This window comes from Chamaea fasciata, unplaced genomic scaffold, assembly GCF_029207755.1.
Source record: "Chamaea fasciata isolate MVZ Bird 193981 ecotype frontalis unplaced genomic scaffold, bChaFas1.0.hap1 SCAF_551, whole genome shotgun sequence".
NCBI lineage: Eukaryota > Metazoa > Chordata > Aves > Passeriformes > Sylviidae > Chamaea > Chamaea fasciata.
The window spans coordinates 1-23,910 of NW_027094636.1; the positions used below are offsets into that span (position 1 = coordinate 1).

Sequence of the window (23,910 nt, forward strand, 5' to 3'; positions counted from 1 at the left end):
TTTTTGATATTTTTTGGTGGTTTTTTTTTGTTTTTTTTTGTTTTTCCCCCAAACCAATAAAATTTTTTTTCCACCCGGATTTTTCCCCCCCCGACTTCTCTTTCGTGTTTTATATTTTTAGTATTTTTTGGTGGGTTTTTTTTTGGTTTTTTTTGGTTTTTTTTCCCCCCCAAACCAATAAATTTTTTTTCCCACCCGGATTTTTTCCCCCCCCAACTTTTGTTTCGTGTTTTTTTGTTTTTGTTCTTTTTTTTTTGCTTTTTTGGTTTTTTTTTGGGTTTTTTTGGTTTTTTTTTCCCCCCAAACCAATAAATTTTTTTTTCCCACCCGGATTTTTCCCCCCCGACTTCTCTTTCGTGTTTTATATTTTTGGTATTTTTTGGTGGTTTTTTTTGGTTTTTTTTGGTTTTTTTTCCCCCCAAACCAATAAATTTCCCCCCCCTCCCCCCCCCCCCCCCCCCCCCAGGGATCGATTTTTCCGTCCCGGGTTCCCCGCCGGCCGTGCCCCGTTTTACCTGCGGCGCCATGGCCCGGGGGGCGGTGCCGGTGCCGGTGCCCGGTGCCGGTGCCAGGTGGCGGTGGCCGGTGCCGGTGGGGGGCCGGAGCGGGAGCCCCGCGGGGGCCCCGAAGTGTCCCAGCGCCGAGGGCCGGCCCTGCTGCTGCAGCAGCTGCCAACACACCGCGCGTCACCGCGCAGTCACCGCGCAGTCACCCGCGGGCCGCCGGGCGGATTGGGGGGATTTTTGGGGGGATTGGGGGGATTTTTGGGGGATTTTTTGGGGTTTTGGGGGATTTTTGGGGGGATTTCGGGGGGGATTTTTTAGGTATTTTGGGGATTTTTTGGGGATTTTTTGGGGGGGTTTTTTTGGGGGATTTTGGGGATTTTTGGGGGATTTTTGGGGGGATTTTTGGGGGTTTTGGGGATTTTTGGGGGGATTGGAGGGGGATTTTTGGGGGATTTGGGGGATTTTTTGGGGGGATTTGGGGGGATTTTTGGGGGATTTGGGGGAATTTTTGGGGATTTTTGGGGATTTGGGGGATTTGGGGGATTTGGGAGATTTGGGGGGATTTGGGGAATTTTTTGGGATTTTTGGGGGATTTGGGGGGATATTTGGGGGATTTGGGGGGATTTGGGGGGATTTGGGGGATTTTTTGGGGATTTTTTGGGGTTTTGGGGGAATTTTTGGGGGTTTTGGGGGGATTTTTTAGGTATTTGGGGATTTTTTGGGGGAATTTTTGGGGGGGGTTTTTTGGGGGATTTTGGGGATTTTTGGGGGATTTTTTGGGGATTTTTTGGGGGGGTTTTTTGGGGGATTTTGGGGATTTTTGGCGGGGATATTTGGGGGGTTTTTTGGGGGGTTTTTTGGGGCTTTTTTTGGGGGATTTGAGGGATTTTTTGGGGATTTTTTGGGGATTTGGGGGGACTTTTGGGGGATTTGGGGGGTTTTGAGAGTTTTGGGGGGATTTTGGGCGGGTTTTGGGGAATTTTTGGGGGGTCTTTTTGGGGGGTTTTTTGGGGAATTTTTTGGGGGGTTTTGGGGATTTTGGGGGGATTTTTTAGGTATTCTGGGGATTTTTTGGGGATTTTTTGGAGGGGTTTTTTGGGGGATTTTGGGGATTTTTGGGGGGATTTTGGGGGCTTTGGGGGGGATTTTTTGGGGTTTTTGGGGGAATTTTTGGGGATTTTTAGGGGGTTTTGGGATTTTTTGGGGGATTTTGGGGGGGTTTTTAGGTATTTTGGGGATTTTTTGGGGGGGTTTTTTTGGGGGATTTTGGGGATTTTTGGAGGGGATTTTTTGGGGGGATTTTGGGGGGGTTGGGGGATTTTGGGGGGTTTTGGGGATTTTTGGGAATTTTGGGGGGGATTTTTGGGGGATTTTTTGGGGGGGTTTAGGGGGATTTTTTGGGGGGATTTTGGGGATTTTTCTGCGTTTTCGGGGCATTTTTGGCAGGATTTTTTGGGGGTTTTTGGGGGGATTTTTTGGGAATTTTGGGGATTTTTTGGGGGGATTTTGGGGGATTTTTTTGGGTTTTGGGGGATTTTTTGGGGGGGGGTTTTTGGGAATTTTGGGGGATTTTGGGGGGGATTTTGGGGGTTTTTTTGGGGGTTTTTGTGGGTTTTGCGGGGATTTTGGGGGGTTGGGGGATTTTTTGGGGGATTTTTGGGGATTTTGGGGGGATTTTTGGAAGGCAATTTTGGGGATTTGGGGGGGATTTTTTGGGGTTTTGGGGGAGGATTTTTGGGGGGTTTTGGGGGGATTTTTGGGGGTTTTGGGGGATTTTTGGGGATTTTTGGGGGATTTCGGGGATTTGGGGGGATTTTGGGGATTTGGGGGATTTTTGGGGGATTTTTTGGGGGGATTTTGGTGGGATTTTGGGGATTTTTGGGGGGATTTTGGGGGATTTGGGGGGGGATTTTTTGGGGTTTTTGGGGGAATTTTTTTGGATTTTTAGGGGGTTTTGGGATTTTTGGGGGGATTTCGGGGGGGTTTTAGGTATTCTGGGGATTTTTTGGGGATTTTTTGGGGGGTTTTTTGGGGGATTTTGGGGAATTTTGGGGGGTTTTTTGGGATTTTTTGGGGATTTTTTGGGGATTTTGGGATTTTTGGGGGTTTGGGGGGATTTTTTAGGTATTTTGGGATTTTTGGGGGGGATTTTTGGGAGTTTGGGGGGATTTTTGGGGGGATTTTGGGGATTTGGGGGGGTTGCGGGATTTTTTGGGGATTTTTTGGGAGTTTTGGGGGATTTTTGGGGGATTTTTTGGGTTTTTTTGGGGGATTTTTTTTGGGATTTTTGGGGGGTTTTGGGAATTTTTGGGGGGTTTGGGGGGATTTTTTAGGTTTTTTGGGGATTTTTGGGGGTTTTTGGGAGTTTTGGGGGATTTTTGGGAATTTTGGGGATTTTGGGGGGATTTTTTGGGGTTTTTGGGGGGATTTTTGGGAGCTTTGGGGGATTTTTTGGGGTTTTTTGGGGGGATTTTTTTGGGGTTTTTTGGGGGGGTTTTGGGGGTTTGGGGGGATTTGGGGGGATTTTTGGGGGGGATTTGGGGGGGGGTTGGGGGGCTTGGGGGAATTGGGGGATTTTTTGGGGGGTTTTGGGGGGTTTGGGGGATATTGGGGGATTTTTTGGGGGGGTTTTGGGGATTTTGGTGGCAGTTTTGGGGGGATTTTTGGGAATTTTGGGGGATTTTGGGGGGATTTTTTGGGGTTTTTTTGGGGGATTTTTTTGGGATTTTTGGGGGGTTTTGGGGATTTTTTTGGGGGGTTTGGGGGGATTTTTTAGGTATTTTGGGGATTTTTGGGGGTTTTTGGGGGATTTTTTGGGGGTTTTTGGGGGGTTTTTTGGGGGATTTTTTGGGGGGTTTTGGGGATTTTGGGGGCGATTTTTAGGTTTTTTGGGGATTTTTTGGGGTTTTTTGGGGGGATTTTTTGGGAATTTTGGGGGATTTTGGGGGGGGTTGGGGGATTTTTTGGGGTTTTGGAGATTTTTGGGGGGGATTTTTGGGGGATTTGGGGGGATTTTTTGGGGTTTTTGGGGTTTGGGGGGGATTTTGGGGTGATTTGGGGGATTTTTGGGGGGATTGGGGGGGATTTTTGAGGGATTTTTGGGAGTTTTGGGGGTTTTTGGGATTTTTGGGGGTTTTTAGGGGGATTTTTTCTGGGTTTTGGGGGGATTTTTCTGGGATTTTGGGGATTTTTGGGGGGATTTTTGGGGGTTTGGGGGATTTTTGGAGGGGAATTTTTACGAGATTTTTTCAGGGATTTTGGGGGATTTTTCTGGGATTTTGGGGATTTTTCTGGGATTTTTTGGGGGATTTTTGGGGGGTTTTGGGGATTTTGGGGGGATTTTTTGGGGGGGTTTGGGGGATTTTTTTGGGGTTTTGGGGGGGGTTTTTGGGGCGTTTCGGGGATTTTTGGAGGGATTTTTGGGAGTTTTGGGGATTTTGGGGGATTTTTTGGGGGACTTTTTGGGGGATTTTTGGGGGGATTTTTGGGAGTTTTGGGGATTTTGGGGGATTTTTTGGGGGGGTTGGGGATATTTTGGGGGGTTTTTGGGGGGGGCTTTGGGGGATTTTTGGGGGATTTTTTGGGGTTTTTTGGGGGGATTTTTTAGGGGTTTTGGGGAACTTTTGGGGGCTTTTGGGGCAGCTTTGGGGGGATTTCTTGGGGGTTTTGGGGGGTTTGGCGGGATTTTTTGAGGGGCTTTTTGGGAATTTTGGGGGATTTTGGGGGGAATTTTGGGGGGAATTTTTACGAGATTTTTTCAGGGATTTTGGGAGATTTTTCTGGGATTTTGGGGATTTTTTGGGGGGGTTTGGGGGGATTTTGGGGAGTTTTGAGGGATTTTTTGGGGATTTTTTGGGGTTTTGGGGGAGTTTGGGGGATTTTTTGGGGGATTTTTTGGGGTTTTTGGGAGTTTTGGGGGTTTTAGGGGGATTTTGGGGCATTTTTTGGGGTTTTGGGAAATTTTTGGGGGATTTTTTGGGAATTTGGGCGCATTTTGGGGAGTTTTTTTAGGGAATCTGGGGGATTTTGGGGGGATTTTGGGGGGATTTTTGGGGGGTTTTGGGGCGGGATTTTTGGGGGGAATTTTTTGAGGAGTTTTTGGGGGGGATTTTGGGGGATTTTTGGAGGGGTTTTGAGGGATTATTTTGGACTTTTGGGGGGATTCGGGGGGGTTTCCAGGGGATTTCGGGGGGATTTCTGAGAGTTTTTTTAAGGGATTTTGGGCGTTTGTAGGAGATTTTTTTTTGGGATTTTTGGGTTTTTTGGGATTTTGAGAGAATTTTGGGGGTTTTTGGGGGGGATTTTGGGGGTTTTCTTGGCATTTTGGGGGGTTTGATGGAAAATTAGGGGATTTCTGGGGATTTTTTTAGGTTTTTTTTGGGGAATTTTGGGGGGTTGTTTGGAATTTTGAGGGATTTTAGGAAGAAATTTTGGCGGGGATTTTTTTGGGGATTTAGGGGAATTTTTGGAGTTTTTTTTAATTTAGAAAGAATTTTTCGGGGATTTTTTTATTTCTGGAGAATTTTTGGAGAATTTTTTTGGGATTTGGGGGAATTTTTTGGATTTTTTTAATTTAGAAAGAATTTTTTGGGATTTTTTGGGATTTTTGGAGGATTTTGGGGGGATTTGGGGGAATTTTTCGTTTTTTTTTTAATTTAGAAAGAATTTTTTGGGACTTTTTGGGACGTCTGGAGAATTTTTTGGGATTTGGGAAATTTTTTGGATTTTAATTTAGAAAGAATTTTTGGGGGATTTTTTTGATTTTTTTTGTTTTGTTTTCAGGCTTTTTTGGGGAATGTTTCGGGAGTTTTTTTCCTTGAAATTTTTGGGGGAGCTCCTTAGGGGACTTTTGGGAGGGAATTTTTTGGGATTTTGAGGGGATTTTTTGGGGAAGTCTTGGGCAATTTGGGGTTTTTTCTTGAAATTTCGGGAGAATTTGGGGGAATTTTTCGGGATTCTTTTTCTTGAAATTTTTGGGGGATTTCGAGAGAATTTTTGGGGGAATTTTTTGGGTTTTTTTTTTTTCTTGAAATTTTTTGGGGGATTTCGAAGAGAATTTTGGGGGAATTTTTTTGGAGGTTTTTTGGGTCTTTTTCTTGAATTTTTGGGGGATTTGAGGGAATTTTGAGGCTTTTTTCCTTGAAATTTTAGATAACTGTTGGGAAATTTTGGGGTTTTCTTTTTCTTGAAATTTTTGGGAATTTTGAAAGAATTTTTGAGAGAATTTTTTTTCTTGAAATTTTTGGGGATTTTGAGGGGATTTTTGGAGAGGATTCTGAAGAATTTTTGGGGTTTTTTCCTCGCATTTTTGGGGGGGATTTTGAGGGAAAATGTTTTTGGCCTTTTCCTTGATATTTTTGGGGATTTTTTTGGGAAATTTTGGGGTTTTTTCTTCAATTTTGGGGGATTTGAAGGAATTTTTCAGGAATTTTCTTTGGGGATTTTTTTGTTGTTGTTGTTGTTTTTTTTTCTTGATATTTTTGGGGATTTTTTTGGAAATTTTGGGGGTTTTTTTTCCTTCAAATTTTTGGGGATTTTAAAGAAATATTTCAGGGAATTTTTATTTCTTCCCTTGAAATTTTTTGGGGATTTTTGGGGAATTTTTAGGGGTATTTTTCTTGAAACTTTTGGGGATCTTGAGGGAATTTTTTGGGTTGTTTTTTCTTGAAATTTTTGGGGAATTTTTTTTTCGATTTTGAGGGAGTTTTTGAGGGGATTTTGAGGGAATTTTTTGGGGTATTTTGAGGGGAATTTCTGGGGATTTTGGGAATTTTTCGGGTTTTTTTCTTGAATTTTTGGGATTTTTGGGGGGATTTGGCAGAATTTTGACAGAAGTTTTGGGAGGGTTTGAGGGAATTTTTGGGTTGTTTTTTCTGGGAATTTTGGGGGAATTTTTTCTTTGATTTTGAGGGAATTTTAAGGAATTTTTTTGTGTATTTTGAGGAGAATTTTTGGGGGGTTTGGGGGGATTTTTGGGGGGATTTTGGAGGGATTTTGTGGGAATTTTGGGGGATTTTGAAGGAATTTTTTGGCCTTTTTTCTTGAAACTTTTGGGCATTCTTGGGAATTTTCGGGGTTTTTTTTCCTGAAACTTTTGGGGATCTTAAGGGAATTTTGGTGGGGGAAAATTTTTGGGTGGTTCTTTTTTTTCCTTGAATTTTTTTTCGGGGGGTGTTTTTTGGCGACGCCGGAGGGAATTTTTTTGGGATGTCTGGGGGGGATTTTGGGGGTTTTTTTTATTTCCTTGAATGTTTTTTGGAGGATATTTTTTGGAGACGCCGAGGGAATTTTTTTGGGACGTCTGGGGGGAATTTTTGGGCAGTTTTTTTTTTCCTTGAATTTTTTTCGGAGAATATTTTTTGAACATGCCGAGGGAATTTTTTTGGGACGCCTGGGGGGAATTTTGGGGTTTGTTTTTTTTTCTTTCCCTCACCTGCTGCTGTCCCTGCAGGCGCTGCTGCAGCTGCAGGCGGAGCTGGTTGGGGGCGCTGTGGGCCGGCTCAGCGGCTGCCGCGCCGCCATTCCCAAAGAATTATTCGGGAACGTTCCGCGAGGAGGGAGGAGGAGCAGCAGCAGCAGGAGCGGGAGGAGGAGGAGGAGGAGGAGGAGGAGGAGAGGGCCCGGGATGGCTCCGAAGGGCGGCTTCTGCCGCAGCATTCCCGGGAAATTCCCGCCGGGAGCGGCCGAGGAGGAGGACGAGGAGGAGGAGGACGAGGAAGGAGGGAAGGGCTGGGGGAACATTCCCGGTTTTTGCTCCAGGAGCAGCTGGGCGGGCACGGGGGGCTGGTGGGGCTGGAATCGTTCCGTCAGAGCCTCCAGGCCGCCGCCCTGAGCCGGGGAGGGGGGGGGAAAACGCCGGGAATGAGATCCCGGAATTCCGGCCTCCGGAATCCCTGGCCATCCCAAAAGTCCCTCGGGAGCCTCCATCCCAAAATGTCCTTGGAATCCCATCCCAAAATGTCCTCGGAATCCCGTCCCAAAATCTCTCTGGATCCCAAAATCCCTTTGGAATCCCATCCCAAAATCCCTTCGGAATCCCATCCCAAAATCTCTCTGGATCCCAAAATCCCTTCGGAATCCCATCCCAAAATCTCTCTGGATCCCAAAATCCCTTTGGAATCCCATCCCAAAATCCCTTCGGAATCCCGTCCCAAAATCCCTTCGGAATCCCGTCCCAAAATCCCTTTGGAATCCCGTCCCAAAATCTCTCTGGATTCCAAAATCCCTTCGGAATCCCGTCCCAAAATCTCTCTGGATCCCAAAATCCCTTTGGAATCCCATCCCAAAATCCTTCGGAATCCCGTCCCAAAATCTCTCTGGATCCCAAAGTCCCTTTGGAATCCCATCCAAAATCTCTCTGGATCCAAAATTGTCCTTGGAATCCGTCCCAAAATTCCTTTGGGGGTCTGATCCCAAAATCCCAGCAGAGTCTGATCCCAAATTTCTCTTTCAATCCCAAAAATCTCTTTGGTTCCAGAAATCCCTTCGGATCCGATCCCAAATTCTCTTTGGATCCCGAAAATCTCCACGAAATCCCCAAATCCCTTCGGGTCCCTAAATCCCTCCGGATCCCAAGATCTCTCTGAAACTCAATCCCAAAAATCCCTTTGGAAATCCCAAATTCCTTTGAAATCCCAAAATTCCTTCGGATCCCAAATCCCTTCGGATCCCAAAAATCTCTTTGAAATCCAAAATTCCTTCGGATCCCAAAATCCCTTTGGATCCCAAAAATCCTTTGAAATCCCAAAATTCCTTTGGAATCCCATCCCAAAATCCCTTTGGAGCCCAAAATCCTTTGGATCCCGATCCAAAATCTCTTGAACCCCAATCCAGAATCCCTTTGGATCCCAAAAATCTCTTCGAAATCCCAAAATCCCTTCGGATCCCAAGCCCCAAATCCCTTTGGATCCCAAAAATCTCTTTGGATCCCAAAATCCCTTTGGATCCCGAAATTCCTTTGGATCCAAAATCCCTTCGGATCCCAAAAATCTCTCTGAAATCCCAAAATCCCTTTGGATCCCAAAATCCTCCGGATCCAAAATCCCTTCGGCTCCCAATCCCGAAATCCCTTCGGATCCCAAAATCCCTTCGCATTCCAAGCCCCAAATCCCTTCGGATCCCAAAATCCTCTCCGGAGTGGGATCCTCCAATCCCGGTAGGATCTGATGCCCAAACCACTTTTTTCCCCTTTTTTCCCCTTTTTTTCCCCATTTTTTTCCCCTTTCCCCCATTTATTCCCTGTTTTTTTTCCTCCTCCTTCCCCGCTCTTTCCCATTTCTTCCTCCTCATTCTCCTCCTTTTTCCTGTTTTTTTTTTCCCATTTCTTCCCGGTTTTTTCCCCATTTTTTCCTCCTTTTTATTCCCATTTCTCTCCTTCTTTCCGTTATTTCTCCTTTTTTTCCCCCATTCCTCCTTTCTCTTCTTTCCTGTTTCTCCACGTTTTTTTCCTCCGTTTTTCCGTCCTTTCCCCCCTTTTTTCCGTTTTTTTTTTCCCTGTTTTCCCCCAGTTTTTCACAGTTTCCGGTCTCTTCCCTGGTTTTCCCCTTTTTCCTCCTTTTCCACCGTTATTTCCCATTTTTTTTCCCCATTTCTCCCCCCTGAATTTCCCTCTTTTTTTCCTGGTTCTTCCCCCATTTTTTCCCGCTTTTTTTCTCCATTTCTCCCCCAATTTTTTCCTGTTTTTTCCCCATTTCTTCCCGTTCTCCCGGTTTTTTTCTGTGTTTTCCCTATTTTTTTCCACCATTTCTCCCCTTACCTTCCCATTCTTTCCTGGTTTCTTCCTCGGGTTTTTTCCCCATTTTTCCCCCCGTTTCTTCCTGGTTTTTACCCCATTTTCCCCCGATTCTCCCCCAACTTTTTTCCCCAAATTTTTCCACATTTCTTCCTGGTTCTTCCACAATTTTTCCGTTTCTCCCCCCCCGATTTTTTCCCAATTTTTTCCCCTTGTTTTCCCCATTTTTACCTGTTTCTCCCCCAATTTTTTCCCAATTTTTCCCCCATTTCTTCCTGGTTTTTCCCCATTTTTTCCCTGCTTCTCCCCCAATTTTTCCCCTATTTTTTCCCAATTTTTCCCTCATTTCTTTCTGTTTTTTTCCTGTTTCTCCCCCAATTTCTCCCAATTTTTTCCCATTTTTTCCCCCCATTTCTTCCTGGTTTTCCCCCATTACTTCCCATTTTTCCCCCATCTTTCCCCGTTCCTGCCCCGATTTTTCCCCTGTCCTTCCCCTATTTCTTCCCATTTTTTCCTCCTTTCTCGCTCCGTTTTTTCCCCATTTTTTCCCCATTTCTCCCCCAATTTTTCCCCCATTTCTTCCCAATTTTTCCCCATTTTTCTCCATTCCTGTCCCGATTTTTCCCCTGTCCTTCCTCCACTTCTTCCTATTTTTCCCCCATTTCTTCCTGTTTTTTCCCCATTTTTCTCCGTTTCTCCCCCAGTTTTTTCACTTTTTTTTCCCCCCCATTTCTTCCCGTTTTATCCCAATTTCTCCCCCGTTCCTCCCCCAATCTTTTCCCAATTTTTTCCTCATTTCTTCCCCGTTCCTCTCCCAATTTTTCCCCGATTTTCCCCCCATTTCTTCCTGTTCTTTCCCAATTTTTTCCCCATTTCTTCCCGTTTTTTCCCCATTTCTTCCCCGTTTCACCCCCAATTTTTCCCAAATTTTCCCCTTTTTTTCCCCCATTTCTTCCTGGTTTTTCCCCATGTCTTCCTTGTTTCTCCCCCAATTTTTTCCCAATTTTTCCCACCATTTCTTCCTGCTTTTTCCCAATTTTTCCCCATTTCTTCCCATTTTTTCCCCATTCCTCTCCCAATTTTTCCCAATGTTTTCCCCCATTTCTTCCTGTTTTTTCCCCATTTCTTCCCGTTTCTCCCCCAATTTTTTCCCAATTTTTCCCCCATTTCTTCCCGTTTTTTCCCCATTTTCCCCCATTCCTCTCCCAATTTTTTCCCAATTTTTTCTTGCCATTTCTTTCTGTTTTTTCCCAATTTTTTCCCCATTTCTTCCCGTTTTTCCCCCATTTCTCCCCCATTCCTCCCCCAATCTTTTCCCAATATTTTCCCCATTTCTCCCCTGTTCCTCCCCCAATCCTTTCCCATTTTTTCCTCCATTTCTTCCCGTTTTTTCCCCATTTCTCCCCGTTCCTCCCCCAATCCTTTCCCAATTTTTCCCCCATTTCTTCCCGTTTTTCCCCCATTTCTTCCCGTTTTTCCCCGTTCCTCCCCCGTTCCTCCCCCAATCCTTTCCCAATTTTTCCCCCATTTCTTCCCATTTTTCCCCCATTTCTCCCCCGTTCCTCCCCCAATCCTTTCCCAATTTTTCCCCCGTTCCTCCCCCAACCCTCTCCCAACTTTCCCCGTGTTTCCCGGGCGGACGGAGCCGTCACCTGCACGAGTTTGTCGATGCCGAGGGCCCTGTCGAGCTCGGCCAGCTCGGTCTCCTCCCTCCCGCTCAGGAAATTCCTTTGGCCCCTTCTTTCCCTTTTTTCCCGTTTTTCCTTCCATGTCTTCCCCCGTTTTCCTTCCTCCTCCCCAGTCTTCCCCTTTTCCCGGCTTTTATTTCCCATTTCTCCCCATTTTTTCCTCCTGGCTCACTCTGCTTTTTCCCCATTTTTTCCCGTTTCTCCCCTGATTTTTTCCCATTTTTTTCCCCTATTTCTTCCTGGTTTTTCCCCATTTTTTCTCCATTTCTCCACTAATTTTTTCCCAATATTTCCCCCCATTTCTTCCTGTTTTTTCTCAATTTTTTCCCCATTTCTTCCTGTTTTTTCCCCATTTCTTCCCCGTTTGTCCCCCAATTTTTCCCAAATTTTCCCCTTTCTTTCCCCCATTTCTTCCTGTTTTTTCCCCCATTTCTTCCCGTTTTTCCCCCGTTTTTCCCCCGTTCCTCCCCCAACCCTCTCCCGACTTTCCCCGTTTTTCCCGGGCGGACGGAGCCGTCACCTGCACGAGTTTGTCGATGCCGAGGGCCCTGTCGAGCTCGGCCAGCTCGGTCTCCTCCCTCCCGCTCAGGAAATTCCTTTGGCCCCTTCTTTCCCTTTTTTCCCGTTTTTCCTTCCATGTCTTCCCCCGTTTTCCTTCCTCCTCCCCAGTCTTCCCCTTTTCCCGGCTTTTATTTCCCATTTCTCCCCATTTTTTCCTCCTGGCTCACTCTGCTTTTTCCCCATTTTTTCCCGTTTCTCCCCTGATTTTTTCCCATTTTTTTCCCCTATTTCTTCCTGGTTTTTCCCCATTTTTTCTCCATTTCTCCACTAATTTTTTCCCAATATTTCCCCCCATTTCTTCCTGTTTTTTCTCAATTTTTTCCCCATTTCTTCCTGTTTTTTCCCCATTTCTTCCCCGTTTGTCCCCCAATTTTTCCCAAATTTTCCCCTTTCTTTCCCCCATTTCTTCCTGTTTTTTCCCCCATTTCTTCCCGTTTTTCCCCCGTTTTTCCCCCGTTCCTCCCCCAACCCTCTCCCGACTTTCCCCGTTTTTCCCGGGCGGACGGAGCCGTCACCTGCACGAGTTTGTCGATGCCGAGGGCCCTGTCGAGCTCGGCCAGCTCGGTCTCGTCGCGGCCGCTGAGGAAGCTGACGAGCTGCTCCAGCAGCGCCTTCTCGTCGCTGCGGCCCTCGGCCGTCGTCGGCGGGCACAGCAGCTCGTCCAGCGGGCACGGCCTGCGGCGGGAAGGAAAAACGGCAACGCGCCGCTGCAAACGCCGGGAATTCACAGCTGGAAAACTGGGAATGCACAGCTGGAGAAATGGGAATGCACAGCTGGAGAAATGGGAATGCACAGCTGGAGAAATGGGAAATCACAGCTGGAAAAATGGGAAATCGCGCCTGGAAAAATGGGAATTCCCACCAGGAAAAACGGCAACGCGCCGCTGCAAACGCCGGGAATTCACAGCTGGAGAAATGGGAATGCACAGCTGGAGAAATGGGAATGCACAGCTGGAAAAATGGGAATGCACAGCTGGAAAAATGGGAAATCACAGCTGGAGAAATGGGAATGCACAGCTGGAGAAATGGGAATGCACAGCTGGAGAAATGGGAATTCACGCCTGGAAAAGTGGGAATTCACAGCTGGAGAAATGGGAATTCACGCCTGGAAAAGTGGGAATTCACAGCTGGAGAAATGGGAAATCACAGCTGGAGAAATGGGAAATCACGCCTGGAAAACTGAGAATTCCCACCAGGAAAAACGGCAACGCGCCGCTGCAAACACCGGGAATTCACAGCTGGAATGCACAGCTGGAGAAATGGGAATTCACAGCTGGAGAAATGGGAAATCACAGCTGGAGAAATGGGAAATCGCGCCTGGAAAAATGGGAATTCCCACCAGGAAAAACGGCAACGCGCCGCTGCAAACACCGGGAATTCACAGCTGGAAAACTGGGAATGCACAGCGGGAGAAATGGGAATTCACAGCTGGAGAAATGGGAATTCACAGTTGGAGAAATGGGAATTCACAGTTGGAGAAATGGGAAATCACGCCTGGAAAACTGAGAATTCCCACCAGGAAAAACGGCAACGCGCCGCTGCAAACACCGGCAATCCCGCACCGGGGACAGCGGGAATGCACAGCTGGAGAAACGGGAATGCACAGCTGGAAAAGTGGGAATTCACAGCTGGAGAAGTGGGAATTCACAGCTGGAGAAATGGGAATTCACGCCTGGAAAAGTGGGAATTCACAGCTGGAGAAATGGGAATTCACAGCTGGAAAAATGGGAATTCACGCCTGGAAAAGTGGGAATTCACAGCTGGAAAAATGGGAAATCACGCCTGGAGAAATGGGAATTCTCAGCTGGAAAATTGGGAATTCATGCCTGGAAAAATGGGAATTCACGCCTGGAAAAGTGGGAATTCACAGCTGGAAAAATGGGAATTCATGCCTGGAAAAGTGGGAATTCATGCCTGGAAAAGTGGGAATTCACAGCTGGAGAAATGGGAATTCATGCCTGGAAAAATGGGAATTCACGCCTGGAAAAATGGGAATTCCTGGCTGGAAAAATGGGAATTCACAGCTGGAAAAATGGGAATTCATGCCTGGAAAAATGGGAATTCACGCCTGGAAAAATGGGAATTCACAGCTGGAAAAATGGGAATTCACGCCTGGAAAAGTGGGAATTCACAGCTGGAAAAATGGGAATTCATGCCTGGAAAAGTGGGAATTCATGCCTGGAAAAGTGGGAATTCACAGCTGGAGAAATGGGAATTCATGCCTGGAAAAATGGGAATTCACGCCTGGAAAAATGGGAATTCCTGGCTGGAAAAATGGGAATTCACAGCTGGAAAAATGGGAATTCATGCCTGGAAAAATGGGAATTCACGCCTGGAAAAATTGGAATTCACAGCTGGAAAAATGGGAATTCACGCCTGGAAAAGTGGGAATTCACAGCTGGAAAAATGGGAATTCATGCCTGGAAAAGTGGGAATTCATGCCTGGAAAAGTGGGAATTCACAGCTGGAGAAATGGGAATTCATGCCTGGAAAAATGGGAATTCACGCCTGGAAAAATGGGAATTCCTGGCTGGAAAAATGGGAATTCACAGCTGGAAAAATGGGAATTCATGCCTGGAAAAATGGGAAATCACACCTGGAAAAGTGGGAATTCACAGCTGGAGAAATGGGAATTCATGCCTGGAAAAATGGGAATTCACGCCTGGAAAAGTGGGAATTCACAGCTGGAGAAATGGGAATTCATGCCTGGAAAAATGGGAATTCACGCCTGGAAAAATTGGAATTCACAGCTGGAAAAATGGGAAATCACGCCTGGAAAAATGGGAATTCACAGCTGGAAAAATGGGAATTCACACCTGGAAAAATGGGAATTCATGCCTGGAAAAATGGGAATTCACAGCTGGAAAAATGGGAATTCACGCCTGGAAAAGTGGGAATTCACGCCTGGAAAAGTGGGAATTCACAGCTGGAGAAATGGGAATTCACAGCTGGAAAAATGGGAATTCACGCCTGGAAAAGTGGGAATTCACAGCTGGAAAAATGGGAAATCACGCCTGGAGAAATGGGAATTCTCAGCTGGAAAATTGGGAATTCATGCCTGGAAAAATGGGAATTCACGCCTGGAAAAGTGGGAATTCACAGCTGGAAAAATGGGAATTCATGCCTGGAAAAGTGGGAATTCACGCCTGGAAAAGTGGGAATTCACAGCTGGAAAAATGGGAATTCATGCCTGGAAAAGTGGGAATTCATGCCTGGAAAAGTGGGAATTCACAGCTGGAGAAATGGGAATTCATGCCTGGAAAAATGGGAATTCACGCCTGGAAAAATGGGAATTCCTGGCTGGAAAAATGGGAATTCACAGCTGGAAAAATGGGAATTCATGCCTGGAAAAATGGGAAATCACACCTGGAAAAGTGGGAATTCACAGCTGGAGAAATGGGAATTCATGCCTGGAAAAATGGGAATTCACGCCTGGAAAAATGGGAATTCACAGCTGGAAAAATGGGAATTCACGCCTGGAAAAATGGGAATTCACAGCTGGAAAAATGGGAATTCACACCTGGAAAAATGGGAATTCAGAGCTGGAAAAATGGGAATTCACAGCTGGAAAAATGGGAATTCAGAGCTGGAAAAATGGGAAATCACGCCTGGAAAATGGGAATTCACACCTGGAAAAATGGGAATTCACAGCTGGAGAAATGGGAATTCATAGCTGGAAAAATGGGAATTCACGCCTGGAAAAATGGGAATTCACAGCTGGAAAAATGGGAATTCACAGCTGGAAAAATGGGCATTCACACCTGGAAAAATGGGAATTCACAGCTGGAAAAATGGGAATTCACAGCTGGAAAAATGGGAATGCACAGCTGGAAAAATGGAAATTCACAGCTGGAGAAATGGGAATTCACAGCTGGAGAAATGGGAATTCACAGCTGGAGAAATGGGAATTCATAACGGGAAAAATTGGAATTCCCGCCTGGAAAAATGGGAATGCGCACCTGGAAAATTGGGAATTCACAGCTGGAAAACTGGGAATTCACGCCTGGAAATTTGGGAATTCACGCCTGGAAAAGTGGGAATTCACAACTGGAAAAATGGGAATTCACACCTGGAAAAATTGGAATTCACACTTGGAAAAGTGGGAATTCACGCCTGGAAAATTGGGAATTCACACCTGGAAACATGGGAATTCTCACCTGGAAAATTGGGAATTCTCACCTGGAAAATTGGGAAATCCTGCCTGGGAATCTGGGAATTCCAGCCTGAAAACCTGGGAATTCCCACCTGGAAACACGGGAATCCAGAGGGGGAAAAAAAAATCCAGGAATTTCCTCCTGAAAACCTGGGAATTCCTGCCTGGAAAAAAGAGACTTTCCAGCTAAAAACGTTGGAATTCCTACCCAAAAAACTGGGAATTCACATCTGGAAAACAGGGAATTCACATCTGGAAACCTGGGAATTCCCACCTGGAAACAACAAAAAATTCCCGCCTGGAAACCTGGGAATTTCCTCCTGTAAACCTGGGAATTTCTACCTGGAAAACTGGGAATTCCCACCTGGAAAACCAGGAATTTCCTCCTGTAAACCTGGGAATTTCTACCCCAAACCCTGGGAGTTTTCCACGCGGAAAACTGGGAATTCCCACCTGGAAAAATGGGAATTTCCTCCTGGAAAACCTGGGAATTCCCACTTGGAAAAATGGGAATTCCCAACCAAAATCCTGGGAATTCACAGCCAGAAATTCAGGAATGTGGGAGAAACAGGAATCCAGCAATTCCCACCTGGAAATCCGGGAATTCCCACCTGGAAATCTGGGAATTCCGACCTGGGAGTTCACACCTGGAAACCTGGGAATTGCTGCCTGGAAAACCAGGAATTTCCACCCGGAAAAATGGGAATTCACACCCAGAAACACGGGAATTTCCAACCGGAAAACCAGGAATTCCCAACTGGAAACGTGGGAAACGTGGGCGAAGCAGGAATCCAGCAATTCCCACCGGAAATCTGGGAATTTCTACCCAAAAACCTGGGAATTCCCAACCTAAAAACCCGGGAATTGTCGGCGGGAAATCCAGAAATTCCCACTTGGAAACCCGGGAATCGACACCTGGAAAAGTGGGAATCGACACCTGGAAACACCGGGAATTTCCACCTGGAAAAGTGGGAATTCCCACCTGGAAACACCGGAAATTTCCACCTGGAAAAGTGGGAATTTCCACCGGGAAACACCGGGAATTTGCACCTGGAAAAGTGGGAATTCCCACCTGGAAACACCGGGAATTTCCACCAGGAAAAGTGGGAATTTGCACCTGGAAACACCGGGAATTTCCACCTGGAAACACCGGGAATTTCCACCTGGAAAAGTGGGAATTTCCACCTGGAAACACCGGGAATTTGCACCTGGAAAAGTGGGAATTCCCACCTGGAAACACCGGGAATTTCCACCAGGAAAAGTGGGAATTTGCACCTGGAAACACCGGGAATTTCCACCTGGAAACACCGGGAATTTCCACCTGGAAAAGTGGGAATTTCCACCTGGAAACACCGGGAATTTCCACCTGGAAAAGTGGGAATTTCCACCTGGAAACACCGGGAATTTCCACCTGGAAACACCGGGAATTTCCACCTGGAAAAGGGGGAATTTCCACCTGGAAACACCGGGAAATTCCACCTGGAAAAGTGGGAATTCCCACCTGGAAACACCGGGAAATTCCACCTGGAAAAGTGGGAATTCCCACCTGGAAACACCGGGAAATTCCACCTGGAAAAGTGGGAATTCCCACCTGGAAACACCGGGAATTTTCAACCGGGAATCTCGGAAACGACGGGGAAATCGAAAAGTTCCAAAGGAGAGAAAAACTCCAACGGGAAAAAAATCCCAAACGGAGAATTCCAAGGGGGAGAATTCCAAGGGAAGAATTCCAAGGGAAGAATTCCAAGGGAAGAATTCCAAGGGAAGTTCCGAAACGGGGAATTCTAAGGAGGAAATTCAAAGGAAAATTCCAAGAGGAAAATTCCAAAGGGGAAAACTCCACGGGGAGAAAATTCTGAGGGAAAAATTTCCAAAGGGAAAATTTCCAGAGGGAAAAAATTCCAAAGGGAAATTCCAAAATCAAGAATTCCAAAGGGAAAAAATTCCAAAGGGAAAAAATTCCAAAGGGAAATTCCAAAATCAAGAATTCCAAAGGGAAAAAATTCCAAAGGGAAAAAATTCCAAAGGGAAATTCCAAAATCAAGAATTCCAAAGGGAAAAAATTCCAAAGGGAAAAAATTCCAAAGGGAAATTCCAAAATCAAGAATTCCAAAGGGAAAAATTCCAATGACAAAAAAAAGAAAAAAATCCGGGAGAAGAAAATTCCCAAGGGGAGATTTTTCCAAAGAGGAAAATTCCCGGAATTCCAGTAAAAAAAAAAAAAAAAAAAAATCCCCAAAATGTCTCCGGGAATTTTTTCCTGGAATTTCCAAACCTTTGGGAATTTGGGAATTTCCTTTCAGAATTTAGGAATTTTGGGGAATTTTCAACCTTTGGGAATTTGGGAATTTCCGAACTTTGGGAATTTGGGAATTTCCGAACTTTGGGAATTTGGGGCTTTTCCCTTGGGAAATTTGGGAATTTTCCTTTGGGAATTTGGGGATTTTCCTTCAGGAATTTAGGAATTTTTGGGACTTTTCCTTTGGGAATTTTCCTTTGGGAAATTTGGGACTTTTCCTTTGGGAACTCAGGAATTTCTGGGAATTTTCCTTTGGGAAATTTGGGAATGTTCCTTTGGGAATTTGGGAATTTTTGGGACTTTTCCTTTGGGAATTTGGGACTTTTCCTTTGGGAATTTGGGGATTTTGGGGACTTTTCCCTTGGGAAATCCGGGACTTTTCCCCGGAGTCAAGCTTGGGAATGGCACTCACTCGTCCTTGGGCATCGTCCTTTGGTTCATCCCGGGATCCGCCCACGGCATCGGCTCCGACATTCCCGGAATTCCCAACCCGCCGTCGGGAACTCCCAGCTCCAGCTCCGGCATTCCTGCGAAAACAACGGGAAAAGGGGAAGTGAGAGCCGGGAATTCCCCCCGAATCCCGGGAAGTCGGGGATTCGGCCGGGGGAAGTTCGGGAATTTGGGGGTTTTCCCAGCAGAATTCCGGCCGCAATTCCCAAAGTTTGGGTTGGTGGTTTTTTTTCTTCCCAAGGTTTTCATTGGAATTCAATTTCTGGAATGTTGGCATTCCAATTTTGGATCTTTTCGGCCCAAAATTGGGGGAATTCCAGGCGGGAATTTGGGGGTTTTCCCAGCAGAATTCCCAGATTTGGGGAGTTTTTTCCAAGGGTTTCATTGGAATTGGATCCCAAATCCCCAAATTCTGGAGGGAATCCCAGAAATTCCTTGGAGCTTTCCCAAAGAACTGACCCCAAACTTTCGGAATTTTGGGAATTCCAGTGGGAATTTGGGGTTTTCCCAGCAGAATTCCAGCCGCAATTCCCAAATTTTGGGGTTTTTTCCCTAATTTCCAGCTGGAAATTCCCTTTTTTTTCCATGGAATTCCCACAGAAAAAAGTTTAGAAAAGACAGAGAAAAATCTGGAGAAGAGAAAAAAAAAATTGGAATTTTCTCCCCTTTGGAACTTTTCCCCCCTTCGGAATTTTTCTTTTGGAATTTCTCCGTTGGAATTTCTCCGTTGGAATTCTTTCCCTTGGAATTTTTCCCTTTGGAATTTTCCTCTTGGAATTTTCCTTTCAATCTTCCCCTTGGAATTCCGAATTTTGGGTTTTTGGGGTGGGAATTCCCATTTTTCCACGTGAAAATTCCCGAGTTTTAGGGTAGGAAATTCCCCGGTTTTTCCAGGTGTGAATTCCCGGATTCCACAGGTGGGAATTCCCGTTTTTCCAGGCGGGAATTTCCAGGTTTTTGGGTGAGACTTCCCAAGTTTCTGGGTTGGAAATTCCCGTTTTTCCAGGCGGGAATTCCCAAGTTTTTTGGGTTGGAAATTCCCGTTTTTCCAGGTGGGAATTCCCAAGTTTTTGGGTTGGAAATCCCCATTTTTCCAGGTGGGAATTCCCAAGTTTTTGGGTTGGAAATCCCCATTTTTCCAGGTGGGAATTCCCAAGTTTTTGGGTTGGAAATCCCCATTTTTCCAGGTGGGAATTCCCAAGTTTTTGGGTTGGAAATCCCCGTTTTTCCAGGTGGGAATTCCCAAGTTTTTGGGTTGGAAATTCCCGCTTTTCCAGGTGGGAATTCCCAAGTTTTCGGGCTGGAATTTCAGGCAGCGAATTCCCAAAAAAACAAAACCCAACCGGCCAGATGAGGACGGAGCCAACCTGAATCCGTTGGGAAGGGATTGGGAACGTTCCCGGAGCCTCTTCCGGGCTGGGCGGGGCCGCGGGAGCCGCCGGAATTCCCGGAATTATTCCCGGAATTATTGCCGGGATCGCAGAAGTCGAAGGGAGGGCGGGGAACGGGAACGGCCGGAGCGGAGCCCAGAGCTGGGAAATCCCGGGAAGCAAAAACGGGAGGAGAGGAGTCAGAGAGACGGGAATTCCCGGGGGGAAAAAACGGGAATAACGGGGGGAAATGGGAAAATGGGAAAATGGGGAAAAATGGGGAAAAACAGGAATAACGGGGGGAAATGGGAAAAATGGGAAAAATGGGGAAAATGGGGGAAAAACGGGAATAACGGGGGGGAATGGGAAAATGGGGAAAATGGGGAAAAACGGGAAAAATGGGGAAAAAATGGGAATAACGGGGGGAAAGGGGAAAAATGGGAAAATGGGGGAAAACGGGAATAACGGGGGGAATGGGGAAAATGGGAAAAATGTGGAAAATGGGGGAAAAACGGGAATAATGGGGGGAAATGGGGAAAACGGGAAAAATGGGGAAAAATGGGAATAACGGGGGGAAAGGGGAAAAATGGGAAAAACGGGAAAAAATGGGGAAAAAACAGGAATAACGGGGGGAAATGGGAAAAATGGGGAAAAATGGGGAAAAACGGGAATAACGGGGGGAAATGGGAAAAATGGGGAAAAAATGGGAATAACGGGGGAAATGGGAAAAATGGGGAAATGGGGAAAAATGGGAATAACAGGGGGAAAGGGGAAAAACGGGGAAAATGGGAAAAAATGGGGAAAAAACAGGAATAACGGGGGGAAATGGGAAAAATGGGGAAAATGGGGAAAAATGGGGAAAATGGGGGAAAAATGGGAATAACGGGGGGAAATGGGAAAAATGGGAAAAATAGTGGGGAAATAGGAATAATGGGAGAAATGGGAAAAGGAAAAAATGGGAAAAATGGGAATAATGGGGGGAAATGGAGAAATGGGAAAATGGGAAAATGGGGGGGAGGGGAAAAAAGGGAAAAAGGAAAAAAAAAGAAAGGGAAAAAGGGAGAAAGGGAAAAAATGGGGAAAGGAGAAAAAAGGGAGAAAATGGGAAAAGGGGGAAAAAATGGGGGAAATGGGGAAAAAAGGGAGAAGGAAGAGCAGGGAAAGAGGAGAAAAGGAAACGGGGGAAAACAGGAAAAAATGAAAAAAGGGAAAATGGGAAAAAAGGGGAAAAAAGTGGAAAAAAGTGAAAAAAAGGGGAAAAAAGGGAAAAAGGGGAAAAAAGGGAAAAAAAGGGGAAAAAAGTGGAAAAAAAGGGAAAAAAGGGAAAAAAGAGGAAAAAGGGGGGGAAAGGGAAAAAAGAGGGAAAAGGGGAAATGGGGAAAAGGAAAATGGGGGGAAATGGGGAAATGGGAAAAGGGAAAAATGGGGAAAAGGGGAAAAAGGGGAAAAAGAGGGAAAAAGAGGGAAAAGCGGAGTCAGTGCCAACGGGAATTCCGGGGAAAAAATGGGGAAAAAAGGGGAAAATGGGGGAAAAAGGGAAACGGGGAAGAAAGAGGGAAAAAAGGAAAAAAGGGGGAAAACATGGAAAGGGAATTGGAAAAATGGGGGGAAAGGGAAAAAAAGGGAAAAGGACGGAAAGGAAGCAAAAAAAAGGTGAAAAAACGGAGAAAAAAGGAAAAGGGGAAAAGGAAGAAAAAGAAGGAAAAAGGGGAAACTGGGAAAAGGGGGAAAAGAGAAAAATGAGGGATGAGGGAAAAGGAAGGAAAAGGGAAAAGAGGAGTCGGAGAGGAGCGGAATTCCAGGAGGAAAATGGGGAAAAAATGGGGGAAAAGGGGAAAAAAGTAAAAGGAAAAGAGGGAAAAGGGGAAAAAAAGGCAAAAAGGGAATGGAAAAAACAGGAAAAAAAGGGAAAAAAGGGGGAAAACGGGAAAGAAAAAGGGGAAAAAGGGAAAAAAGGGAGAAAAGGAAAAAAGGGGGAAAGGGGAAAAACGGGAAAGAAAAAGGGGAAAAAAGGAAATTAAGAAAAAATGAAAAAACAGGGAAAAGGGAAAAAAGGGAAAAAAGAAAAAAGGAAAAAATGGGAAAACTGGGAAAAACGGGAAAGAAAAAGGGGGAAAAGGGAAAAAAGGGAAACGAAGGAAAAATGAAAAAACAGGGAAAAGGGAAAAAAGGAAAAAAGGGGGAAAAGGAAAAAAAGGGAAAAAATGGGAAAAATGGGAAAGAAAAAGGGGGAAAAAGGGAAATGAAGAAAAAATGAAAAAAACAGGGGAAAGGGAAAAAAGGGAAAAAAGAAAAAAGGGAAAAAAGAAAAAATGAAAAAACAGGGAAAAGGGAAAAAGACAAAAGGAAAAAACTGGGGAAAGGGGGAAAAGGAGGGAAAGGAAATGGGAAATGGGAAAAAAATGGGAAAGGAAAATCATGGGAATGGGAAATGAAATGGGAATGGGAAATGGGAAGCGGGACAGGGAAGGAAAAGGAAAAAGGAAAAAAAGGAAAAAAAGGGGGGAAAGGGGAAAAACGGGAAAGAAAAGGGGGAAAAGGGGGAAAAAGGGAAATGAAGAAAAAATGAAAAAACAGGGAAAAGAAAAAAAAGGGGAAAAAGGAAAAAAGGGGAAAAAGGGGAAAAAGGGGAAAGAAAAAGGGGGAAAAAGGGAAATGAAGAAAAAATGAAAAAAAACAGGAAAAGGGAAAAAAGGGAAAAAAGAGAAAAGGAAAAAAATGGGGAAAGGGGGAAAAGGAGGGAAAGGAAATGGGAAATGGGAAAAAAAACGGGAAAGGAAAATCGTGGGAATGGGAAATAAAATGGGAATGGGAAACGGGAAGCGGGACAGGGAAGGAAAAAAGGAAAAAGGAAAAAAGGAAAAAGGAAGAAAAGGAAAAGGGAAAATATTTAGGGAAGGGGAAAACAAAAAGCAGGAAAAGGGAGGGAAGGGAAAAAGGGAAGGAAGGAGGGAGGGGAGGGAATTTCGGGATCCAGGAGCGGAAAATCAGGAGCCGAAAACCCCCCAGGGGACAGAAATCCCCAGATTTGGGAATTGCATCCAGGCAAACATTCCCGAAACGAGGGAAGCCTGGAACGGCAGAGGGGAATGCGGGGAAGGAATTCCCCAAAAAATCCCTGGGAGTCTCCAAGGAGAAGCTGGGGAATTCCGGGATTTGGGGGGATGGGATTGAAAATTCCGGGATCCAGGACGCGCGGGATCCAAGCCGAGGGGTTTTTATGGAATTCGGGGATGGAAAAAGGGAAGGGAGACCCTGCCTGGAGTCCTGAATTCCCAGGGAATTCCCGAAATTCCTTCCGGGATGGGGCTGGATCCAATGGCAGGCTGGGAATGGAGGGAATTCCCTGGGAAAGGGGGAAAAAAAAACGGGATTTGGGAAAGAATTCCGGGAATTCCCGTACCCGTGGGGGCTCTGGCGGCCGTGCTGGGTTGCAGAGGGGTCACTCCGGAGATTCCCGAAATTCCCGACATTCCCGGAATTCCGGGGTCGTTCCTCTCGGGGCCGCAGATGCCGGGAATCGGCGCCGCTTTCTCCAGGGAGGGCAGGAGCTGATCCAGCTGCTCCAGCTCGGCCGAGAACTGCCGGGAAAGGAGGGAAAAAACCGGGAATTAGGAGGGAAAAATCCTGGGATTAATCTGGGAAAATCCTGGGATTAGGTGGGAAAAATCCTGGAATTAATCAGGAAAAATCCTGGAAATAATCAGGGAAAATCCTGGGATTATTTGGGACAAATCCTGGAATTAATCAGGAAAAATCCAGAAATTAGGTGGGGAAAATCCTGGAATTATTTGGGACAAATCCTGGAATTAATCAGGAAAAATCCTGGAATTATTTGGGAAAAATCCTGGAATTAATCAGGAAAAATCCTGGGATTAATCAGGAAAAATCCAGGAATTAGGTAGGAAAAATCCTGGAATTAATCAGGAAAAATCCTGGAATCAGGTGGGGAAAATCCTGGAATTATTTGGGAAAAATCCTGGAATTAGGCACAAAAATCCTGGAATTATTTGGGACAAATCCTGGGATAAGGCAGGAAAAATCCTGGAATTAATCAGGAAAAATTCAGGAATCAGGTGGGAAAAATCCTGGAATTATTTGGGAAAAAAATTCTGGAATTATTTGGGACAAATCCTGGAATTAATCAGGAAA

General features: G+C 45.6%; 1 protein-coding gene across 1 annotated transcript in view; it reads right to left on the minus strand.

The window, feature by feature from the left end:
• Positions 1-5,907: 5,907 nt before the first annotated feature.
• NCOA1 (nuclear receptor coactivator 1) overlaps positions 5,908-23,910 on the minus strand; it is a 55,346-nt gene continuing 37,343 nt past the window's right edge. Inside the window, 6 exon segments of the mRNA XM_066208954.1 lie at positions 5,908-6,998; positions 7,001-7,334; positions 12,002-12,161; positions 18,351-18,465; positions 19,756-19,920; positions 23,162-23,339. Coding sequence (XP_066065051.1) covers positions 6,610-6,998; positions 7,001-7,334; positions 12,002-12,161; positions 18,351-18,465; positions 19,756-19,920; positions 23,162-23,339 — 1,341 coding nt within the window. The 3' untranslated portion in view covers positions 5,908-6,609.